This window comes from Erithacus rubecula (genome assembly GCF_903797595.1).
Source record: "Erithacus rubecula genome assembly, chromosome: 1".
NCBI classification, from domain to species: domain Eukaryota; kingdom Metazoa; phylum Chordata; class Aves; order Passeriformes; family Muscicapidae; genus Erithacus; species Erithacus rubecula.
Genome location: NC_136658.1, coordinates 35,320,134 through 35,340,828, shown reverse-complemented (window position 1 = coordinate 35,340,828; position 20,695 = coordinate 35,320,134). Strand labels below are relative to the sequence as shown.

Below are 20,695 nucleotides of genomic sequence, written 5' to 3'. Positions count from 1 at the left end.
AGCCCTCAATGCTGTAAGGATGCTGTAAATGGATTCTGAAAAATCCAGCTGAACATTACAGTAATTGTAATTCTATTGGTTTCTATAGAAATAGGATTATACTAACAGCCAATAAATCAATTTCCTCCTGGAACACTAATGCAATAAGAAGGGGCACCATTTCACTGTTATTTATAGAGCAAACAGCTTTTACCCAATTTGCAATACCTATCAGAGTTTTTACAGAGTTCACGAGATTTTTCAAGCGCGCTGCTGCATAAAACCATCTCAGGCAATAAATTACAGAGGAGGGCGGGGAGGGGGAAGCCCGTAAGGCAATGAAAGCATTTACCACCAGATGGCACGGCAGTACAGGTGCCGCCGTTCTGGCAGGGGTGTCTCTCACAGGCATCGGGATACAGCACGCAGCCCAGCTTCAGCTCCGTCAGCCCCACCACCTCCGCGAAGCTGCTGCGCTTGTTCTGCAGGGGCAGCTCGTTGTTGTTGAGGACCACCGAGTCCAGGCAGCCCTGGAAGCCGCTCAGCACCTGCGTGGTCCTCTTGTCAGTCAGGCTGCGGACGTTATCCACCTGCACCTGGGCGCCGAAGTAGACGGAGCTGTCGGTGCTGAGCGTCTGGAAGTAGAGGGGCGCCTTGCGGCGCTCCACGTAGCTGTCGTCCAGGGACAGGCTCGTGAAGTTGCGGTTCAGCTCCAGGAACACCGAGTGCCAGCTGCCATCGTTAACGGCCCTGCCAGAAATTCCCAGGATTCCCGGGCCGCTGCCGCAATCCAACTGGAACCAGAGCTTGCCGTCGACAATCTGCGGGAGGAAAGCAGGGATCAAAGCGCTTCAGGCGCTCAGCTGTCTCAGAACACGCTCTCACAGAGAATCTGGAAGCACAGAGAACTTCTAGACAGCGTCTGCACACTCTCCTACATGACACTAAAACAGCATTAAGCTGTGCCTTTATCATGAACAAAAAAAAATATGAGGTGGAAAATATCAGCTTACTTCAAATTTGCCCAAAGCCAATTACTGCAGGAAAAGTAGAAATACAGAAAACCATATGGGTGCAAAACACAGGTGAAAACCGGGATAATTATTAATAATAATGTTTTAGTGAACAGGGAATGGTCTTGAGGACTCTTGTTCTGCTCTTGGCTCTGCTGTTGAACAGCTGTGTCTCTCTCAGCAAGTCTGAGAGCTTGATTTGGCTCCCAGTGGTTGTTGTTACCAAAAGGACAGGCAGGGCACAGGATCACCTCAGTCTTGGAGAGGCTTGTGGCAAAGCCAATGGCCACTCTTCCAGCTGGTGATGTTAGGTACTCTGCTCATGCAGACACCCTGTGCTTCTGGAACCTTTAGGAGCCTCTCAACAAGCTGTGGATTTGCCCCTAAACACCGTAAGTTCAGTATCTCTAATTGCAACAGTAAGATACTAGTTGAACATCAAGTCAGTCATTTCCCAAAGACGTTACACAACCTGCTGTGTGTACACCTCATAGATGACATGATGAGTCTTACTTTTCTTTCTTTCCTAATATTTATGCTGGACTCATGGATTTAGAGAGTTTGTAGGGGGTTTCTCACTCTCCCTCCTTTCCCTCACCCACCCCAAGCCCTCATAAAGGGAAAATCTGTGCTACCCTGGGGCAGGCAATGTGCAGAGTGAAGGAATGGGTATGAAGTGCTGTTTTCCTGATTAGCAGTTTTCCCAAAGATTTTAGGTTTCCCTAACAGATGGTATATAAGTTTAAAATGGCTGACAAAGCTGGAAATAATTTCTTATGACACGTTAATTAGATTCAAGTTCTCTGAAAGCTCTTCCAAGTATTTTACCTTTATGTCATGCTCTAGGAAGTATTTATTTCTGCAACCCCCCATTTCAAGACACTTCTCCCCCATTATTTATCCCCCTCAAAAGTTCAGGTGCTGTGTAATTTTTCATCCTACCAGGCAGCTCATATTGTCCTCTCACAGTTGTATTTGCTACAAAGTCTGACTGTTCCCCCCAGTGAGAGCAGAGCTGCCACCACTGTCAAGGCAAGAACCTCACAGAGCTTTGGTAGCCTGCTGAACTGACATGGCAAATGCAAATGTGAGGATGCTGCAGTGTGTCCACCTGCCTTTGACCATTTTTAGCATGTTAGATGGAGACATCCCTTGGGATTTGACTGTCCAAACTCTTCTCAGCCAGGCTCCTGGATGTGGTTGAAGGTAAACAGGAAGGTGTTAAACCTACAGGAGCAGACTGTGCTGCCATGCCATTATCAGCATTTTATCCTTGGAGGGTGACAAAACTACCTGGAGACAAGCTAGGGGTAAAATCTTGAGATGTGCAGATCTCTGGATTTCCTTCTCCTTTACAAATGCTTGGTTTCTTGACTGGCTGACTCTGAACTGGACTTCAAGCCAAAAGACACTGGGAAGTTGGGGTATAAACCACAGCACTCCCCTGCTTGGCAATTGCCTGGCATCATGGACACAGAGGTGCTGAGCATGGGCAAGCTCCCTTAGATATCAGCTGCCCACTTACTCTGTATGGTTTGAGGGGGTGTAGAGGAATGAATACACACGTAGAAGGAGCTAGAATTAGCCCCTGCTATGAACACCCAGCTGTTCTGAAGTCCCTGATCTGTAGGACGTAATGAAACTGAGAAGAAATCAAATCTGTGACTGTAATACATGCTTAAGGGATGGATGTAGCTTGACACCCCTACAGCTCAATCAAATAAGGCTAATGGATGTATAGAATAATGAGTCTAGATCATTTTTCATTAAAAAACATGGACTCAAAACTCAGCCATAAACAGTTTCTGTAGATTGAAATTGGGTCTGTTAAAGCATTTTCTCAGGAGAAATCTTGGTAAACAAGATGCCCTGATAAACAGAGATTTTTTTCTCTCCAGAGATGGAACAATAGTTTCTTTCCTCCATATGCAACAAAACAGTTCATAAACACTGAAGGTGCTGCTCAGACAGTGCAGTCTGTCTCACCAGGAATACAAATCAAACAGCAAAATGCATGCCAATATATTCCACTTTGAAAAACAGCCATCACTGGATAAGCAGATAACTTGCTGCTTACTCAAAAGGCTTTTTCCTATGGAAACTCTTCCACTGATTGTGTATAATATACATATACCTCCCCTATGACTACTTATGCCCTGAAGGATCTACTGCCTGCATGTCTATTACTCTTACTCACAGAACATGTTTTTCCAATTATCTTTACAAATACAACACCACATTTGAGCACCTGGGATAAATATTACACCATTTGTATACAGGAAACTATGATCTAAAAGATTTGCCATTAAAATATGTTTTATACATCTTTCTCATCCACTTTTATTTCTTTTTTACCCACAGTTGATCTGACATACACAGCAAATATATATTGCCTGAAGGGTTAAGTTTCCTTCCTGTTATGGAAGAAACACGAGTAACCTCTAACGAGAGTGAAAGATGGAAAGGATGGTCTGATGCTTACAATACTAGCCTAAGACATGACAGATTTGCATGGGAATCCACACTCTGCAACATTCTTCCTCTGAGATCTCAAGCAAGCCATTAGTTTCAGGTCTCCATCAGTAAAAGAGGGGTAACGTCATTTCCCTACCTCACACCACTGCTTTACAGATACATACATTAAAGACTGTGAGACATGCCCAGATACCCCTAGCAATGGGACCATAAAAGCACTTGCATTAATCAGATGGTCATGGGCCTTGCTGTAGAGGGGCTGGGAAGAAACATTTGTCCCCTGATGGACCTTGAGGAGGAGTAGGAAGAACAGGAAGAGCTGGCAAGGAGCAGATGCTGCAAAGGGCTCCACTCCTGAGTACTTAGCAGCTGGACTGGCCAGGCAGGGAGGAGAAGGTTCTTCCACCCAACAAGTAAAATTGAAAGCACAGAGACACTCTTTCATCCTAGCTGGGCAAAAAATTCCCACAAAGCTTCCACTTCCCAGGGCTTTCTAGGCTCAGGGTTTAACAGTCTCAGTTATAACAACTATTACAGGGAGGTTAATGTACACTTAAGCAGACATGCCACAAGATTCCTCACCTGTAGAGAAGTTAAAAGAATGGTGAAGACTCTAAAAGCAGATGCAATCTGTTACATTTCAACAATTTCATTCAGTGAGCAGAATGGAGCCAAACACATACTGTAAATTATATTAGAATATTAGTCTGGCTAAGATGTTTGGCTAACATCCATATTTGTGTATCAACATAGGTAATAAAATGATCAAATGGTTCTTCTGAGACCCCCTCCAGCTCACACAGTCCATCTGCAGTCAAACACCATGGATACAGCATGCTGCCTCCTAATCTATCCAGGGAAATATTTTGTTAGCTGAATTGCATTTCAGGTTCGTTTGTGTAAAATGGTGTATTTAATTAAAATATTACTCGTTTCAACTCCAGCCACAACTGGGATCATATCCAAACTTCAGTTCTATCCAGCATAAGCCATGCAGCAGTAATGCATTAAAATGTATGATACACACTTAACTAAACCACACAAAGTTTCACATTAACTGCCTGGACAGAAGAACATATGCTTGCCTTTTACTGTTTAGCTGCCATATTTATGGCACGATGGGAAAGTCTTTCTTTACTTATTTTTAATCCTTAAAATGTCACAAAACAAGACGGATCTCCATTATATTCCTAGGAAAAACAAATGGAATTCCCTTATGCAATGGCTTTGTAATGGTTAAAATGGTTAAATCTTACTTTTCTGAGTTAGCTCTACATAGGTAAAAAGGAAATGATGGTACTGGTTTTGGGACATGCAATCTTTACAAAGGAAGAAAAGCCAACATTGATGTGAATCTCATTTTGCCCTGGTTGTCTTAAAAGCAAGAGCATTAAATAAAAACAAAACAAAACAAAACAAAACAAAAACCTCAAAAAAATAAAACAAGAAAAATAGGCCAACCTCTCAAAATCAATGCATGAGTTGCTTTGTTTGAAACAGCTGAATAAATAACACCCTTATTTTATTATATCAATACAGTGTAGCTGGTAGGCTTTCAGCAAAGTAGTAGACAAGCAGTTTGCTCTATGGAATTGATTATTCATCCAGGAAGGACATTGTGTTAAGATTATGAAATATTTCCATCCCTGGAGTTATCACAAATGCATGAGCTTCCAAAATTAAGCTGGTCATTTAAACACCAAAAAGCATATTGCAGCATTAATGATTAAACAGACTGCAATGGCAGAGACTTGCTTCAAAACAATCAATGCCATTCCATGCCCTGACAGCACAGGTGTTTTCTGCCTGTCCTCCCATGGGCTCATACTTTGTGGGTCTAAATTTCTTCCACCTCTGCCTTTATCTGAAGCTCAGTGATGGTGCTGGGCCCTCTGGTGCTAATCCAGCAGACACTTAAGTAGATGCTTAAAATTAAGGTATGTGAATAGTTCCAATTGCTTTCAAATACAGGAAGTTAAGCAAGTGATTAAGTGCTTTGCTGGAGGGATGCCAGAGTGCTCAAAAGAACACAGGATTTCATCCTTTATCCTCTATTTGGAAAGCTTCTCCTCATGTTTAATTTAATTGAAAGCAATGCTCAAATGATAACAACTTCACATTTATAGACCACTAATTAATCTGCTTAATGGCCTCTTTTCTGAGTGCTTCCCTCCCTCCCAACATATATACCTGGTTAAAGGAAAAAAGGAAGCCTTACCTCTGGTTTACTAATGAAAAAAAAGTGTGGACTTTGGAAAGTCCAAGTATAACTTCCTTGAAAACATCTAGTCAGGGACCCCCTAAGTGCATTCCATGAGCCAGCTGCCATCCCTGAAGAGACCTGATAAGGCTGAATCCCTTGAGCATGATGCCATTTGTCTGCCACAGAGCACTTCTGTGAGAACTTAGCCTGATATTCCTCAGCTAAAATATCTTCACAAACTAAACTCTGATAATTCCTGATCTTATAAGTGACACCATCTCTTAAAAAAAACTATGCTGAATGTAATGATTTTGCTTCTTTTAAATCCCATGCATGTAGAAGCCCAGTGCCAGACCTGGGAAAAGGACACACTGACTGCAACAGTGAATCCTGCGCTACTGAAAAGCTGAGCAGGAGGCTTGGAGAAGGCAATTCCCTATAAATAAATAAATCCCCTGATAAATGCACAGGAGAAAGCAGAGGTTTTGCATCCATACATGACCCTGGACCTCACTTATCAGATACCAGAAGCAGCAGCTGCATATGAAGCTCTCTACTTTCTTTGTTTCTAAGACCTAGGAAACAAAACAGCTTGACATGGAGGTTGCTGACTGAGATTGGATCACAATAACCACAGCTCTTGTTGCTGCTCCTTGAAGTATTATTTTTAACTCAGCATCTTTCAAAGCAAGATAATTAGGTGATTATGTGAAGCAGGGACTGAAAACATGATTCCTACCTCTCAACTAAAAACTCAATTCAGGTGATTGTAAAGGGGAGCTCTCTTACTGGTTTGGATTTTGTTTTGTTTTGTTTTGTTTGTTTTTGTGTTGGTTTTGGTGTTTCTGTTTGGTTTGTTTCTTTTTTTTTTTTTTTTTTTTTTTTTTTTAGAAATAGTAGTAGCATCAACTTTTCTATTTTGGTGGCAAAATTTCCCTGCTTCAAATGGATATCTTCACTCAGTTGTTTATGACCTGGATATGCTGTGCTCCTTAATGACGAAAGCCTTATATACAAAACTTTAGCAAAATGAATTCTACTATCACTGTTCTAACTCCAGTTCAGGCCATCTTTGTATCATCTCCTATTGTTTTCAAGTGGCACCTTTCACCAGGGCCATTTGTTTTTTCCCAGGCATTTCTTGAAATTAAAAAATTGCAAACATTACCTACTACCATATGCTAAGAGCAAGCATGATGAAGACTTCACGTAAGGTCTTCTAATGTGAAGTTTAGCTTGGTTTTTTTGCACAAAAACATATGCTTGAAAGTATAAACTGCATTTCTATGCATCTCAAAGCAGAGGTTAATTGTCTTGTGCAAATCTGAACAATACTGACAGTTCCTGGTGAATGACAGACAGTACTCTTGCCCATGAAATACTTCAGTCTAACAGCTATACAATCATTTGTTCCCCATTATTAACTCATATAGCCACTTTAACATGACCTTAGCATTCAGCCAAAAGGACCCTAAATTGCAAATACAGACACAAAAGGCTCTGTGCCATTTCTCCCACTGCAGAATTATAAAATGTGGCTGAATTACAAATGTCAATGTTTTCATTTTGTACCTTAGAGGTTATAGCAGAAATACTATATGTACAGGCTCTTGGATGAGCCTAGTACTCCCTGTCCATCCAGCATTTATTTACCATTCCAAGAAACAAAAAAAGGAAAAAAAAAAAAAAAGCACAGAAAAAAAGATTAAAATACATGGAAAGCTATCAATTAAATATTGAATTGGCACCAATCTCCACTGACCCCATGACTCTCTCAACAAAGAATCTTAATCCACAGAGTGCAGAGATCTTCATATTCAGTGGGAGACAAATTCTAAGCAGTTGGCTCCTGGAATTAGCTCACTAAGAGTGAGGGCATATCCTCTAACCACAGACAGGACAGAAGGGAAGAACAGTAATTTCAGCAGGCTTCGTTTTGACTACATAGTCATATAAATGGCCAAATCTTGCATCTCGTGCAGACTGGCTCCTGCACACAGACACATAATGTGCTTATAATGAACAGCACCCAGTGGGGAATTTTCCAAGTAAAGTACCACTAACAAGCTGCTTTTCTGATCGTTGTTGCTGCTGCTGTTGTTGAAATTGTTTTTCCCTGTTAGAATCAGACTTCATCTTCTCAATCTACAGCCGAAATGAGAACAGCATTCTCCAAATCAAGAGCCAAGAGAAAATATAGAATCAAGAAAAACAACTGCAGAAAAGAGAGGTTATTTTAATTACCTTCAGAATTATGCAGGGATTTGCTCTGGTGTACATTATAATCCCATTGCTTTGCAGGGTTCGCAGACGGAGAGCCAACTTGAATTCCTCCTTCTTGCTGTTTTCAGAAACACGGTACTTAATGTAGCTATTCCCAGCAAAGCTAAGGGAAGTGTGGCCTGAAACAACCATTTTGAAAAGACACATGTGCTTTTAGTGATACATAAAACAATTCCTCAACTGTTAAGCAATTAAAGAATTTATAAAGTTAATAAGAATGACTAGGAAGAAATAAATAAAGCCCATTTTTGATGAGAGAAAACAAAGCTGGCATGTACTACAAAGTATTTCTGCAATTCTGTTTTTTAAGCTATTGTTCAGGGGATAGAGGAAAGTTCTGTTTCTCCATACTTAAAAATAACAAACAAGAAGTTGTATTCAGCATTTTCCAGCTTATACACTCCTGGAGGCACCAGTCTTGCCTCACTGATAACAGAGGGACCACACCCATACATCAGGCAGTTGAGTTTTGGGTGTCAAGTTACATGTGGGCAGATGTCAGCCACACCCTTGCAATGAGTCCCCTGCAACCAGTGCCCAGGACCACAGTTCAGTGTCTGCCATGATTTCATCAGGCAAACAGCAGAAATCCTCTGTCCTGCAGCCTGGGATTCAATGAAGTCAACAGAAAACTCTACTTCACTGGCTGTCCACCTGGCTCTTCATATCCCAGGGAACAACACAGATGCAGAGAACTAACAGATGTGCTCAAACTTTTTTTGGGATAGTGCAGTGTTTTCATTAATAAAGGTTGGAATTTTGGTAATCTGAATAGTAAGCAGAAGAGTTAATTATGGAGCTTTGCCCATGGGCAGGAAAACATCTGGCATAACATTCTCCAGGAAAAATCCTGTTTTCTCAGCAGTCTGTTTTACTGAGCTGGTATTCAAGCAAGCCAGTGGGAATTTCCAAACAGAAACTGGATCACAGTATACACACAGCCCCATAGCTATAAAGACAAGTATTTATAGGGCTTATAAACAGACACCCCAAGTGCCCGTGCTGAGATGGGTTAAGCAGTATGTTTTCTGTTGACTTTACTGGAACCTCTGCCTACCAAATGAGAATGGCAGCACTTTATTGTCCAAGCACATCCCCCTTCATGGCTGTGACATGCACCTGAACACTCGCCAAGCTTTCCTGGAGGGCACTGGCAGATGAAGGGTCTCCGGCTGGCTTCGTACCCCACACACTGCATGTCCCCTGGACACGGCTTCTCCAGACAGGGATCATTGGAGCCTGGGCAGAGCCCTCCTGCAAGAAGTCAAAATACTGTCAGGGATGCACAGGGTAAAGCATGATCTGCTGCAATAAAGGAGTACTGAAAGACAGCTATCGATCACACGCTTCAGTGCAAGCCAAGTATGGCTTAATAATAGCAACAGCAAAAAAGCCCCAACAAACCTTCATAGAAGGAACAGTTTTTGGGCAAGTGCAGAACAGCAGAACTGCAATAGTTCTTTACCAAAGACTGCCCTAAACCCCATGGGAACACATTATAAAAATGAACTATTATGAGTAGTAACTGGTTTATAAATGGTGTGATAACTCTAAGGCCATTCATTTTCCCACAAAGCTTTCTGCACAGGGGCTTCAGAGATATGAGGGAAAAAATTGCTTGAAGATATGGACACTCCTTTTCCCCCAGCACACCCATGAGATGCAAGTTTTAGGAGGTAGAAATGGTCACAGCACCAAGCCTGGCAGAGTTCAAGAAGCATTATGGACAATGCTCTCAGGCACATGGTGTGACTCTTGGTGGTCCTGTGCAGGGCCAGCAGTTGGACTTTGATGATCCTTGCGAGTCCCTTCCAATTCAGGATATTCTGGGATTCTAAGCCATGCTGGGCTACAGTGACACCTCAGTTTTTCATTCTCCTACTACACCAGAGGCAAACTTGCCCTCCCTCTATGTTTCTCCTGATATTTGTGAGATCTCACATCCTACCCATCTTGCCTAGGCTACCAAAACCTGCCCTCCTTTTCTCTAATCTGTAGGGACACAACTATACTGGCTTTCAAATTTGCTTAAAATACTTGAGCAACACAATTATAGGTAGGTTTTTCAAAACTCCCTGATTTTCTATATCTATCAAGCTAAGCATGTCAAGGACTTACTATTTAAAGACCGTCAATGTTAAAATAATGTTTTGCATTTTGTGGGGTTTGGCTAAAACTTCAATGTAAAAGTGTCTAAATAAATCAGTTTTGATTGCCCTTATCTTAAAAGATTTGCACACACTGTCTATAATAATGCAAACATGATGCAACAATTGCTGCTTAATACAAAAATTTTCAGAAATATGGGACTTCCACAACAGCCAGCCTCTTCTTGGTTGCAATAATCAGTTTTCACCTTTGGGCATCTAAGTATGGCTACTATGAAAGTAGACTTCAAGTGCAGGAAAAAAGGCACTCCTGCCCTTGCTTTTGTGGATTTGCAGCCCCAGCATGAAAGGAGGGAAAGGCAGTTGCTGGGAATGGACAGACACCTCTTCTTTTGTTTATCAAGTTAATTTATTTAAGACGTGCATAAAAAGCATCTTCCTACCATTGCTTTCTGAATATTGTCAGTTCTTGTATATTGCAGGGTCTATATTGTAGGATCCTTATCATACTCAAAAACTAGTTTACTTTTGAGCACATTGTTTTATTTACAGTTCACAAAGGAAGGACTCAACCTGTCATGGAGTACATCTCCAAAAGTAATGAAAGAAAGAATCTTATTGCTCTCATACTTTTGTACAAGCCAAGCAGGGCTCATAGTAAGCACAGCTGAAATTACCTGACACTGTAAGTATTTTCTGGGAAAAGAAAAATGACTACTGGAGCTTTCAAAGTGGACATGGGCTGACTACAAATATGGCAATTACTGTAAATGTCTTCCTTGATGTACAGCACAGTCAATTTAATGTTTAACATCCTCCCCTCCTTTATCAAACATTTGTTTGAGAGGTCTATGGAGTAAAAGATTTACAGTACTGCCTGTAGCTCTGTTAGAAAATGCTGCATAGCAATCTTTATTAATCACATTAGTAGGTAACATTAGTAGGAATAAAAGCTTCAATACACAGTCACACTTTAGGCCTTATAGAATCAAGAAAAAACTGTCATAGGGTTCTACAGATTTATATTCTATTTAGATCTGTAGAATTTAACTGAGAATATGATGTTTTCAATACTTTGGTTTGTTTGGCTTTTTTTAGAATAAAACTCCTCATTTCTTATAATTCAATGGCAAGTAACAATCATTTCTGAAATTTTAGCGAGTTGTTAAAAATTCCACAGGCTGCTTTGTATTTTCACCTTGGTTGTTTTAGCTATTTTAACTCATTCTTATGTGACAAATACACAGCATTCTGGTGCCTGCAGACTTTATCTGTTCTTTGAACAAACTTAAACCTTTTGTGAGGCTGCAATTCAAGTGAGCCTCTGTGTAGCTGACAGATGTGACATTTGGACTAAAGCCCCACAGCTCGTCACTGTGCAGCAGAAAGAGGCACTGAGATTTCCAAATGTGGCTCTGCAAATTTTCACATCCCCTAACCTATGACTGTATCTTTGACAGGAAGCAATAAAGGAACAGCTTACTTTGTTATCCATCTCTGCCAGGTTTTTTTTATCTGATTCAAACTCTGATTTGCACTTTAGAGCCACCTTTCTGCATTCAAAAAATATATGGAAAAGATCTAACGTACTCCAACAGTGGAACAGTGGAGATAAGTGTTTATCCTGAAGGGCCAAGAACACTCCTTCTGGTATACTACAAGGAAACCAACTTTTATTCATCCTGCTGCAGCAGCATTTCATAGCTGTCACAAAACTTTAAAATATTCAGGCTTGTGAGAAGTGCTTTATGCCTGTCTGTATGGTTATAAGTACATAAGATACAAATGGGAATTATTGCATTACCCCAGCTAACACACATTTCCAGGCTGATTTCACAACTATGTGGAGCAAAATTGTAACATTGTTCAAGGTTACGTTGTCCACATCAAAGATTTACAGCCTGAGTTTAGATAAAATTATTCTAATGTTGCATTTCCACTCCAAAGAGCAGTCTATTTTCCATCTAATGAAAGATTCAAGAAATATAGGTTCAAATTGATCTTTTTTTTTTTCTAGGCAGGTCCAGACAATCCACAGCATTCTCTTGAAACTCACATTAGTATTAATAAAACTGTTCTCTACAAGGTATCACAGAAACACACGAGCTAGCATCAAGCAGTGCGTGGCAGGAAAAGGTGGAATAGACCCACTTGATTTTGACAGATCATCATCAGTTTGATTCTCTACAAGAAGATAAAAGTATTTCAATCTTCTAACCAATATACCGAGGAAGAAAACACTGTTCCATTGCAAGATGAGAGATTTATTTAATTCCTATTCCTTAAAAAAAGGAGCACTTGTAAGATTGTAAATATATTTTGAAAATTGAGTGCTTCAACAATTTCAACTTAAGTCTTGTTATATTAGGTGGTTTTCTATCAGCCCAGTCTCCTGAATCTGTTTCAGTATTAAGAAGAATGTTTTTCTCACTTGTAGAAAAAAAACCTTGAAAGGAGGGAGATTCCTGAAAGCCAGAGCTGCAGGAAGCTTGTAAAGCAAACTCCAAGCTGCTACTTCAAATAATAATTAAGTTTACTGTGGCGAGAAGATTGGCAACTCATGATCTGCAATCTGCTTATATTTTTGGAGCACAGTGACCAGGTATTGTAGGCAGTGATTACTCCACCACAGAACAGTTTCTGCACAAGCCAACTACAGGTTTCACTTGGCTCAGGAGCCCCTGGAAAACTCTGTGTCACTTAGAACGTCCTAATGAAACAGATCCTCTCCAAGTTTTAAATGACAAGACATTTGAACACTTTCACCTCCCCCTTAATGCCAGATCACATTAGGACTCCTCAAGTGATAGACAGCAATTCCCACTTGCCCTGGTTCTGCAGGCATGCTCCCACTTCTTGCTGCAACTCTCCCATTTTTTATATGATGAGCTTGTGCATTCTCAGCATAGCCTTCACTGCTGGAGATATTCACAAGGAGAAAACTTTCCTTGGACAAAGGTAACATTAAACAGACTACAGCCAGATCTAACAAAGGTATCTGCAGTTCTTTGTTCCCAAGCACAGACCTTTTCCTTCAATTTTCCTTGCCAGGAGAATTCCAGGCTCATTAATACGCATGTGTGTGCTTCCTGAAAATTGAAACACTAAGAACCAAGCTGCTGATGCCCAGTCCTTCAAAGCATCCAAACAACATCTTTTAGAGGCCATGTGTGCTCTGTGGAGCTGAGGCCAAAAATTAGCTCTGAAGAATAGGTCCTGTATTAACAGCAGATCCTCAGAGTCTATTACTTCCTTCTGTCAGAACATTGACAAAATACTAGAAAAATGGCTTTATAAAGTCTGAATTGTCTTGTTTGATGAGAAAGTGGTCCACGACTGCTGTTCTCTTGATTAAATGACATGGATGTGCCTGCACTTTTACTGAACTCTCCTGTGTCTATTAGAAAAATTCTTTTAAACTATTAGGCCAGAACCATATTAAACACTTGAAATGGAATTCACTAACTTTAGGGCATGATTCATCTGGCTGATTTTTGACATCTAGGGAGAGATGTATCACATTATTAAAAATACCTCATTCTTCCCACTGTCTGCAAATGGGGCCTGGAGTGACCAGCACAGATGCAGATACATGCCCATATTTGTCAAGATTATTCCAATCTATCCCTCTCCTGTGAACATATTAATATACCATCACCTTTGTAAGATTATAATGCAGAACAACTCTAAGAGCAAAGTAATCCCAACAAAACCTGCTCTACCCTTGGACCTTTGTCTCAACAGAAAAGAACTACTTTGTATAATGAAAAAAATAACAGATTTTTGCCTCTGAAAAATGAGAATGCCATGAGAACTATTTTACAGGAATATATTTATTCCATTTGTCCTACTTTTTCCCAGCACTGACAGATGTTTGCATACCTCGTGCCATGTGATGGGAGGTTGGTAATCACACAGCCCCTCTGGTCACACTGACACAAACCCCAGTTTGTGACAGTACTTTTCATACAAACACAGACAGATGAGCCAAAAATCTAAGGGGACAGTCTGTTATTGGAAAACTCTTTAGTTCAATTTTATTGATTTAAAAGCTAATATTGATGCATGTGAACTATTGAACTTGTCCTTCCAGTGCAGAGCTGCTGAACCTCCAAAGTTCACCCACTGCCTACTTCACAGTCTCCCTGAATTTTCACATTAGATAACTCTGTTTGCTCACAAAGGTAATCTAGGTAAGTTATGCACAGCTGGCATGCATAAATTGTGCATATCTGTGACATCTGCTAGTGGGAAAAACACTCCAAGTATGATACATATTTCAAGAATGAGTGAATTAGTTCAATCTCAAGCTTTCTGGGCTGTAATTGAATCAGATCTCTGGAAACATATGCAGTATTTTAATGGATTTTTCATAATTCAAGGTATTAATATTTACAGGATGTGGAACTCTTTTAGCAACAAGGGAAGTATAATACTTTTATTATACTGCTAATATCTTGCTAATGCTGTCTCATTAAACAAGCCAAAATAAATTTGTGCACTTTTTCCTGAGTTGCTGCATTTGTGCATTTATTTATAAGGACTGCTGATGGATGGAGTGCTTGCATTTTTCTAACTCTTTTACTCTAGTCTTTAGCTATCATGATAGCAAAACTATCCATACATTCTCTAACTATTTTATTCTCACAAGCCTGTGTTATCTCCTATGTGAGAAAACGTGTTTGCCTAAATACCAAAAATATTTTCCATGGCTCCTTTAATTAAAAACAATAGAAGAGGATGAAGCATTAACTAATGAGGAGAAGGTGCAAAGCATGAATTTTAGTTTCCCACCAAGGTGTATTGTTTCTGGGCAAGTAACAGACACCAAGGTGTTCACCTCCTTGGCAGCTATATCTAACTCAGCAGCTCATGACATTTTTTTTACTACAGGCAGTATGCCAGGCTGGATAGGCTCAACCCCACCCCAAATTGTGTGGATCCCCCATGGAAATCTGCACCTAGTGGCTCAAAAGGGAGCAGTGGGAAGCTCTCCAGCTTTTCAGCAGGACCAGGACAAGCTGCCTGTTGCAAGTGTTCCCACACAGCAGTCTTCAAGGCCATGATAAATGGCCCAGAGGCTGTGGACCACAGTCTCTCTCAGAACCACACTGCCTTTCCAGCAGCCTACCATCCATCCTGAGGATTGACTGCTACATGACAGAAGAATTTGGAAATCGCTGTCCCAGCTGAATTTCTGTGCTTCCATTGCAAACTTGCTGTGCCAGGAGAGCTGCTGGGTCAGAACTGTGCTGCACTGAAAAGTCCCTTTTTTGGAGTTAAGATAAGGGATTATGAGGCAGAGGGAATAATACATCATTATTGACTTTAATAGGTAGTGAAATGAAATGATAAACAGTGAAAATTTTGGCTGCCAGAAAACCAATTTCTGACTATGAGGACTATCACTATCCCCATGGAGATGAGGATTTGTGATTTCTTGATTCAAAAGTGAGACTAAGCTATAACTTAAGAGAATATAAAGAAGTTTGGCAGACAGTGCTCCTGCACTGGCTCCTGGACCTGACTGGAGGATATTGCAGCATTGTCCCTTTTAAATCTGTGAAAATCCTTTACTTTAGAGCCTTTCATGTGAAACAAAATGCTGACTATTGTTATAATAGATATGTCTATTTGAAGCTTATAAGACTCTCACTTAAAAAGTGGACAGATAGTCTGCTCTTGAATGTACCTCAGAGAATCACGGTATTTTTTTCAGAATTGAACTTCTATGGCATTGTTATTCATGTGCAGGAAGAAAAAACATTTCTGGTTAAGTTTTATGCAATTTATGCCTGTTTTCATCCCCACCAAGGTCAGTGGTAAAACATGAAGTCCTGCTGACTGCTGCAGAAACAAAGGTTAGTTATTGAGGGATATGGCTGCTGAATTCTTGTATTGCTTTGTGTGTACATGTGTGCTGAAGATGAGGGAGATTTAGATGTATTGATTTTACAGTGGCTTTTTTCTCTGCTCTTAAATGAAGTGGAATGAGGAGCAAATAGCCTGGCAAACAAAAGAAACAGAGCCAGTATTATAACAGCCTGAGGTTTTAAAATCCAAGTGCAGAATCACACAGAAGATTGGCTCGCAAGTCTATTTGTCATATGCCCATGTGGAATCTCTGCCAAAATGTGGAGCAGCCCGAAACCCACCCTGTCCCCTACTGGAGCACTAAAGGTCAGGAAAAGCACTTGCTAATAAAATACTTCATTGGTTTCTGTGGCTCTCTGCAACAACGGGACTGGAAAAGGCCTTTCCACCTGCCTGGCTTAGGTCAGGGGTGCTTTCCCTTGGAGACTGCTGGTGCATTGCTGGAGACAAGGCTGCTCTGCTGCGATCAAATCCAGCTTTATTCCAGTGGTGGCACCAAAAGATTGGGAAACTCCATCCCCCCCTCTCCCCGTCCTTCCCCTCCCCTGGAAGCTGGCTGATGGCTCTGATTGCAGAGCCTCCAGGAAAGCGGTCTTTGTCGTCAAAGGCCAAAGTTCATAAACTTCCATTTACATCAGTAAACACGAACAATTCCTCCCCGGCCTGAGAAATCAATTCCCACAACGCACCAGCCAGTCGTGCTTTAGCGGACTGAATTGAAATGCCCCTTCTAATCTGCATCAGAGGAATAAAATGGATCCTGTGGCATAATGTGCAGCGATGGGAGGGGAAGAGGGAGCAGTACTCACCATTGCACATGCAGCGCACATTCCTGTAAAAGCGGGGACACACAAAACTAATTCGCGCTGTGCTGTAAGTCATCAGGGAATGCGAATCAACAGACAGACTTTGCTCGCAGTGCTGCTCCTGACAATCCAGTCCGGAGCAATTCTTCTCCAGGATCGCAGAAATGCGAATCACATTTTCCAAGTGTCTCCTGGCATTGGAAAGCTTCTGAATCAAATAGGCAGGCTTGTAGAAGCCGCCGCCGTGCATCTGAACGGCAAAGAGCATGTCGAGCTGGCTGCTGCCCGCCACCGGCTGGATGCTGATGATGTGCAGGCTGTCCTGCTTCTGGGAGAGCACGGCGTTGCGCAGGGTGCGCCGGAGGCCGTGCATGTGCAGCCCCACAAAGTCCTCCGGGGAGACGTTCTCGAAGCGGATGGTGACCGTGCTGTGCAGCATCTCCTGCAGCAGCTGCTCCACGTGCACCACCACGTCGATGGGCACCTGGAAGCGGCCGTCGCTCACCGAGACGTTCAGGACGTACTTGCCGTTGTCCAGCCCTCCCAGGGCGATGATCTTCCCGTCCTGGCTGTTCACCTTGAACAGGCTCTTCTGCTCCGATTTCAGCGTGTAGGTGAGGACGTCGTACACATCCTGGTCTGTGGCGTGGATTTTCCCAATGACTCCCCCGGGAAAATCGTCTTCCATGGTGACAATGAAAATCTCCAGTGGAATGGCGGTGGGTTTGTGAATGCTCTCTTCAATAACCCTCACCTGAACATAGGTGTGGGAAACCTGCTGAGGCCTCCCAGAGTCCTTTGCCTAATGTAATTTAGAAAAAAAAATAAAAAAAAAAAATAAAATAAAAGCACACGTAGAACAGAGCCTACAACCATAACTTCTTGCTATATATATTCTCACAGCATCAGTAATTCTGAAAATAAATTCTCAAAAGAACGCTCAAATGCATTTGCAAAATACATATGTAAAGAAGGGTCTCAGCCATTTCTAGCAGTGGAACTTACAAAGTCTTTAGGGAAGCACAGATCTCTAAGCGGATTGCAGAGAGAAATATGTCAGTAGAATGTCTCATTACTCAAACTGAAATGTTCCCAGGATCCCACAGTTATCACTTGTCATCTTCACAATGAAGAATATACCAACAATGTGGTATATTCTGCACCAAACACAGTTTGGGCTCACTTCTACCCTGGAGACAAGACCGAATTCCAGTGAAATATCAGCTTTCTCCATTGCTTGGTGTGTTCCAAAGCATTTCAGACCTTGCTTAGTTTGTGTGAATGTGAGAGAGTTCAGAATATTTTTACATCATTCTGTACTTCTTTACCTGAAGCAATCGTGAAACATGCTTGACATAAAAAAAATTTATCATCCTCCAAAAATGAAATAGGTGCTTGTGCTGTTACTAATGATAAAATATGAGAGCAGCACTGCACTTGGACCGATTACTGGATGACCCAGAGCAGGTATTATAGCATCATTTGCACATTTTTTGTAGATAGCAAAAGAGCAAGTATGACAAAAAACCCAAGGCCATCTTGACACAAAGGTGTGCAAACTTGAATCAGTGTCCTTTCCTACAATAAGGAAAATGTTTTATTGCAGTCCCTATTACGATATACTGCTCCACACATTTATTTGCTTCATAGAGGAACAGAAGACTAAACTGCCACTAGGCAGAGATATAGGACATGTTTGTATTTGGACACAGGAGGAAAATTTACAAGCTGAAGGAAAAAATGGCAGGATGACAACAGCAGTATGGATACTACTAGGAGCAGATTAGTAACACTAAGACACACTAAAATCCTTTCATCTTTACTCCTAAAAGAGTTGGGTAGAGTATTTGAAATATTTTATACATATGTGAAGACAAATACCCATGTACATGCAAATGAGATTATGTCTCACTCCAATTTCTATTTTAATATTAGTTCTTAAATCTAATAAATCTAATACAGAGGAGAAGCCTGATTGTGGGAAAGTGAAAGCAACACTCTGGAAAGAAACACTTCTATGGTCTTTACACAACAGGAAACTATAAAATATGTTTTCCCTGCAGAAATCCCTGAAGAAAATAATACTGGGAGGAATCATGTCTCCACAATCCAACAGCATGGTTTCCTGATCATGTTGGTGCATCTCAGACATGGTGGTCTAATATTTCATTTATATGAAATCTGTGGATCTCTAAAGCTAGAGGATGCTGCTCAAATTTAACTCTTCATGCCCAGTTTTGGCTGCACTAGAACTAAGGCTAGTGAATTACCCTGAAAAGCAGGATATTTTATGATTAAGGCATGGTAAGAAAGAAAGGTGATGATTTCTAATTTCCTTACAAGGCTAAAAATAGGTTTCAAGGATATTAAATGGCAAACTTGTAAAACTTTGATTTGAACAGTTAATTAGCATCAGAGCTTATACTTTGTGAATTGTAACCAACAACTGCATGTAAAGATGATGCTGCTGCTGTGAACATCATTAAATGTGCTTGCAAAGGAACAGACAGTGTGTGTTTAGAGAGAACAACCCCAGCAAAGAAAGTGGAGGAAGAAAGAATTTCAGAAACAGCTTATGGGACCATGACTTATTTCTATGAATAGGTTAATTCCCCAGACTTGCATATTTACTGAATCCTAATACAACCTTTCTGGCAGATCTGAGAAATGTGGACAAATTACTTTTGGATTTACAGGTTTTGGCAATCAAAATTACCCTGGTTACAAAGCTTCTCAATGATTATTCTAAATCTAAGTTTGAGCTGGACTTCTATTGCATGTCTTACTTTGACATTCTTTAAAAGCTAAGTTGACCTTGGAAATGTGATTTCATGAATTCTTGGAAGGCTTCCAAAAATTTATGATTAAATTTATGACTTAAAAGCCAAAATGATTTTCATTCCTAGAGCAGTATTTTGCAGTCACTTGTTCTGGGGTGTATTTATATGTACATAATGCATTTTTTCTCATTTTCCTTCCTTAGCTACAGAAAAAAAAAAAAAAGATGAAAATCTTAAACCATAACGGCCGCTTGCTCAGAAAATTCATTTCATGCCGAGGAAATTGGAAAGGTGGCTGGCTACCTATTTATATTTATATTTATAAGAAACCAGGTTTAAGAACATCAAAGAAAATATTCTGCATTGTGCATTTGCAAATTGGAATGTGTGGTATTTACTTGCAGAATACAGTCCATTAAAACCAACCCATACAGGCCAAGCACAGGCCACCTACCCTTAAAATATTTGTTATAGTGTAGATGTAAAAATCAAGCCTTACCTGCACGCAGAGCACATACTCAGTTGAGACCATGTGCTTGAAGATGACTGCAGATCTCAAAACACCATGAGGGTCCAGTGTAAACTCCTCCTCTTCATTGCCAGTGAGGATGGTGAAGGTAAAAGGGGGGCCATTGTGAAAAGAGTCTTTGTCTGTCACTACCAGCTGCAAAATGCTTGTGCCCACTGGTTTATTTTCCTTTACACATATACACAGCGTATAAAGAAAAGGATTAAAATGATACATATTGCAGTCATAAAATACCACATTTTGCTATTGAGAATATTCAACTGAATGCCCTTAGCCCAAGCTGGCATTTCCCAAGCTGCATTTTGTTGACATTGCTTATGCCCCGTGGATCAGTGGTAGAGATTAAGGCACCCACTACACCTCCAGGGCTTTCTGGGCTCTCTCTGATGCTCTGTCTGATCAGGACTGACTAAAAGTCAAGACTCACACCCAGAGCAAGGTGTAGAGAAGTGTGAACTTATCCCAGAGCAGACATTTTGAGGCTGGAGTACCTGGTGCAGCAGGGGTGAATGTTAAAATGTGTGGCAGATGCTGTGGTTAAGGAGCCTCAGCAAATAGAAACTTACCAAAAGACTCAAGAAAGATTTGTTTATACTTTCTTTAGATAAGATTACTTGATACATGCTTTGCAGATAGATCATCAAA

General features: G+C 40.9%; 1 protein-coding gene across 5 annotated transcripts in view; it reads right to left on the bottom strand.

Annotated features, from left to right (window-relative positions):
- The window catches only part of FAT3 (FAT atypical cadherin 3), a 382,360-nt gene that overhangs the window by 23,297 nt on the left and 338,368 nt on the right, over positions 1–20,695 (bottom strand). For 4 of the 5 annotated variants that reach the window (XM_079317035.1, XM_079317037.1, XM_079317036.1 and 1 more), the window contains exons 18-22: positions 20,021–20,218; positions 16,745–17,543; positions 9,073–9,207; positions 7,915–8,072; positions 332–800 (exon numbers count right to left, since the gene is read on the bottom strand). In XM_079317035.1, the coding sequence (XP_079173161.1) occupies positions 332–800; positions 7,915–8,072; positions 9,073–9,207; positions 16,745–17,543; positions 20,021–20,218 (1,759 nt within the window). Of the gene's footprint in view, positions 1–331; positions 801–7,914; positions 8,073–9,072; positions 9,208–16,744; positions 17,544–20,020; positions 20,219–20,695 lie in introns of those variants that run through there. The other variant, XR_013775721.1, reaches the window with a different exon arrangement.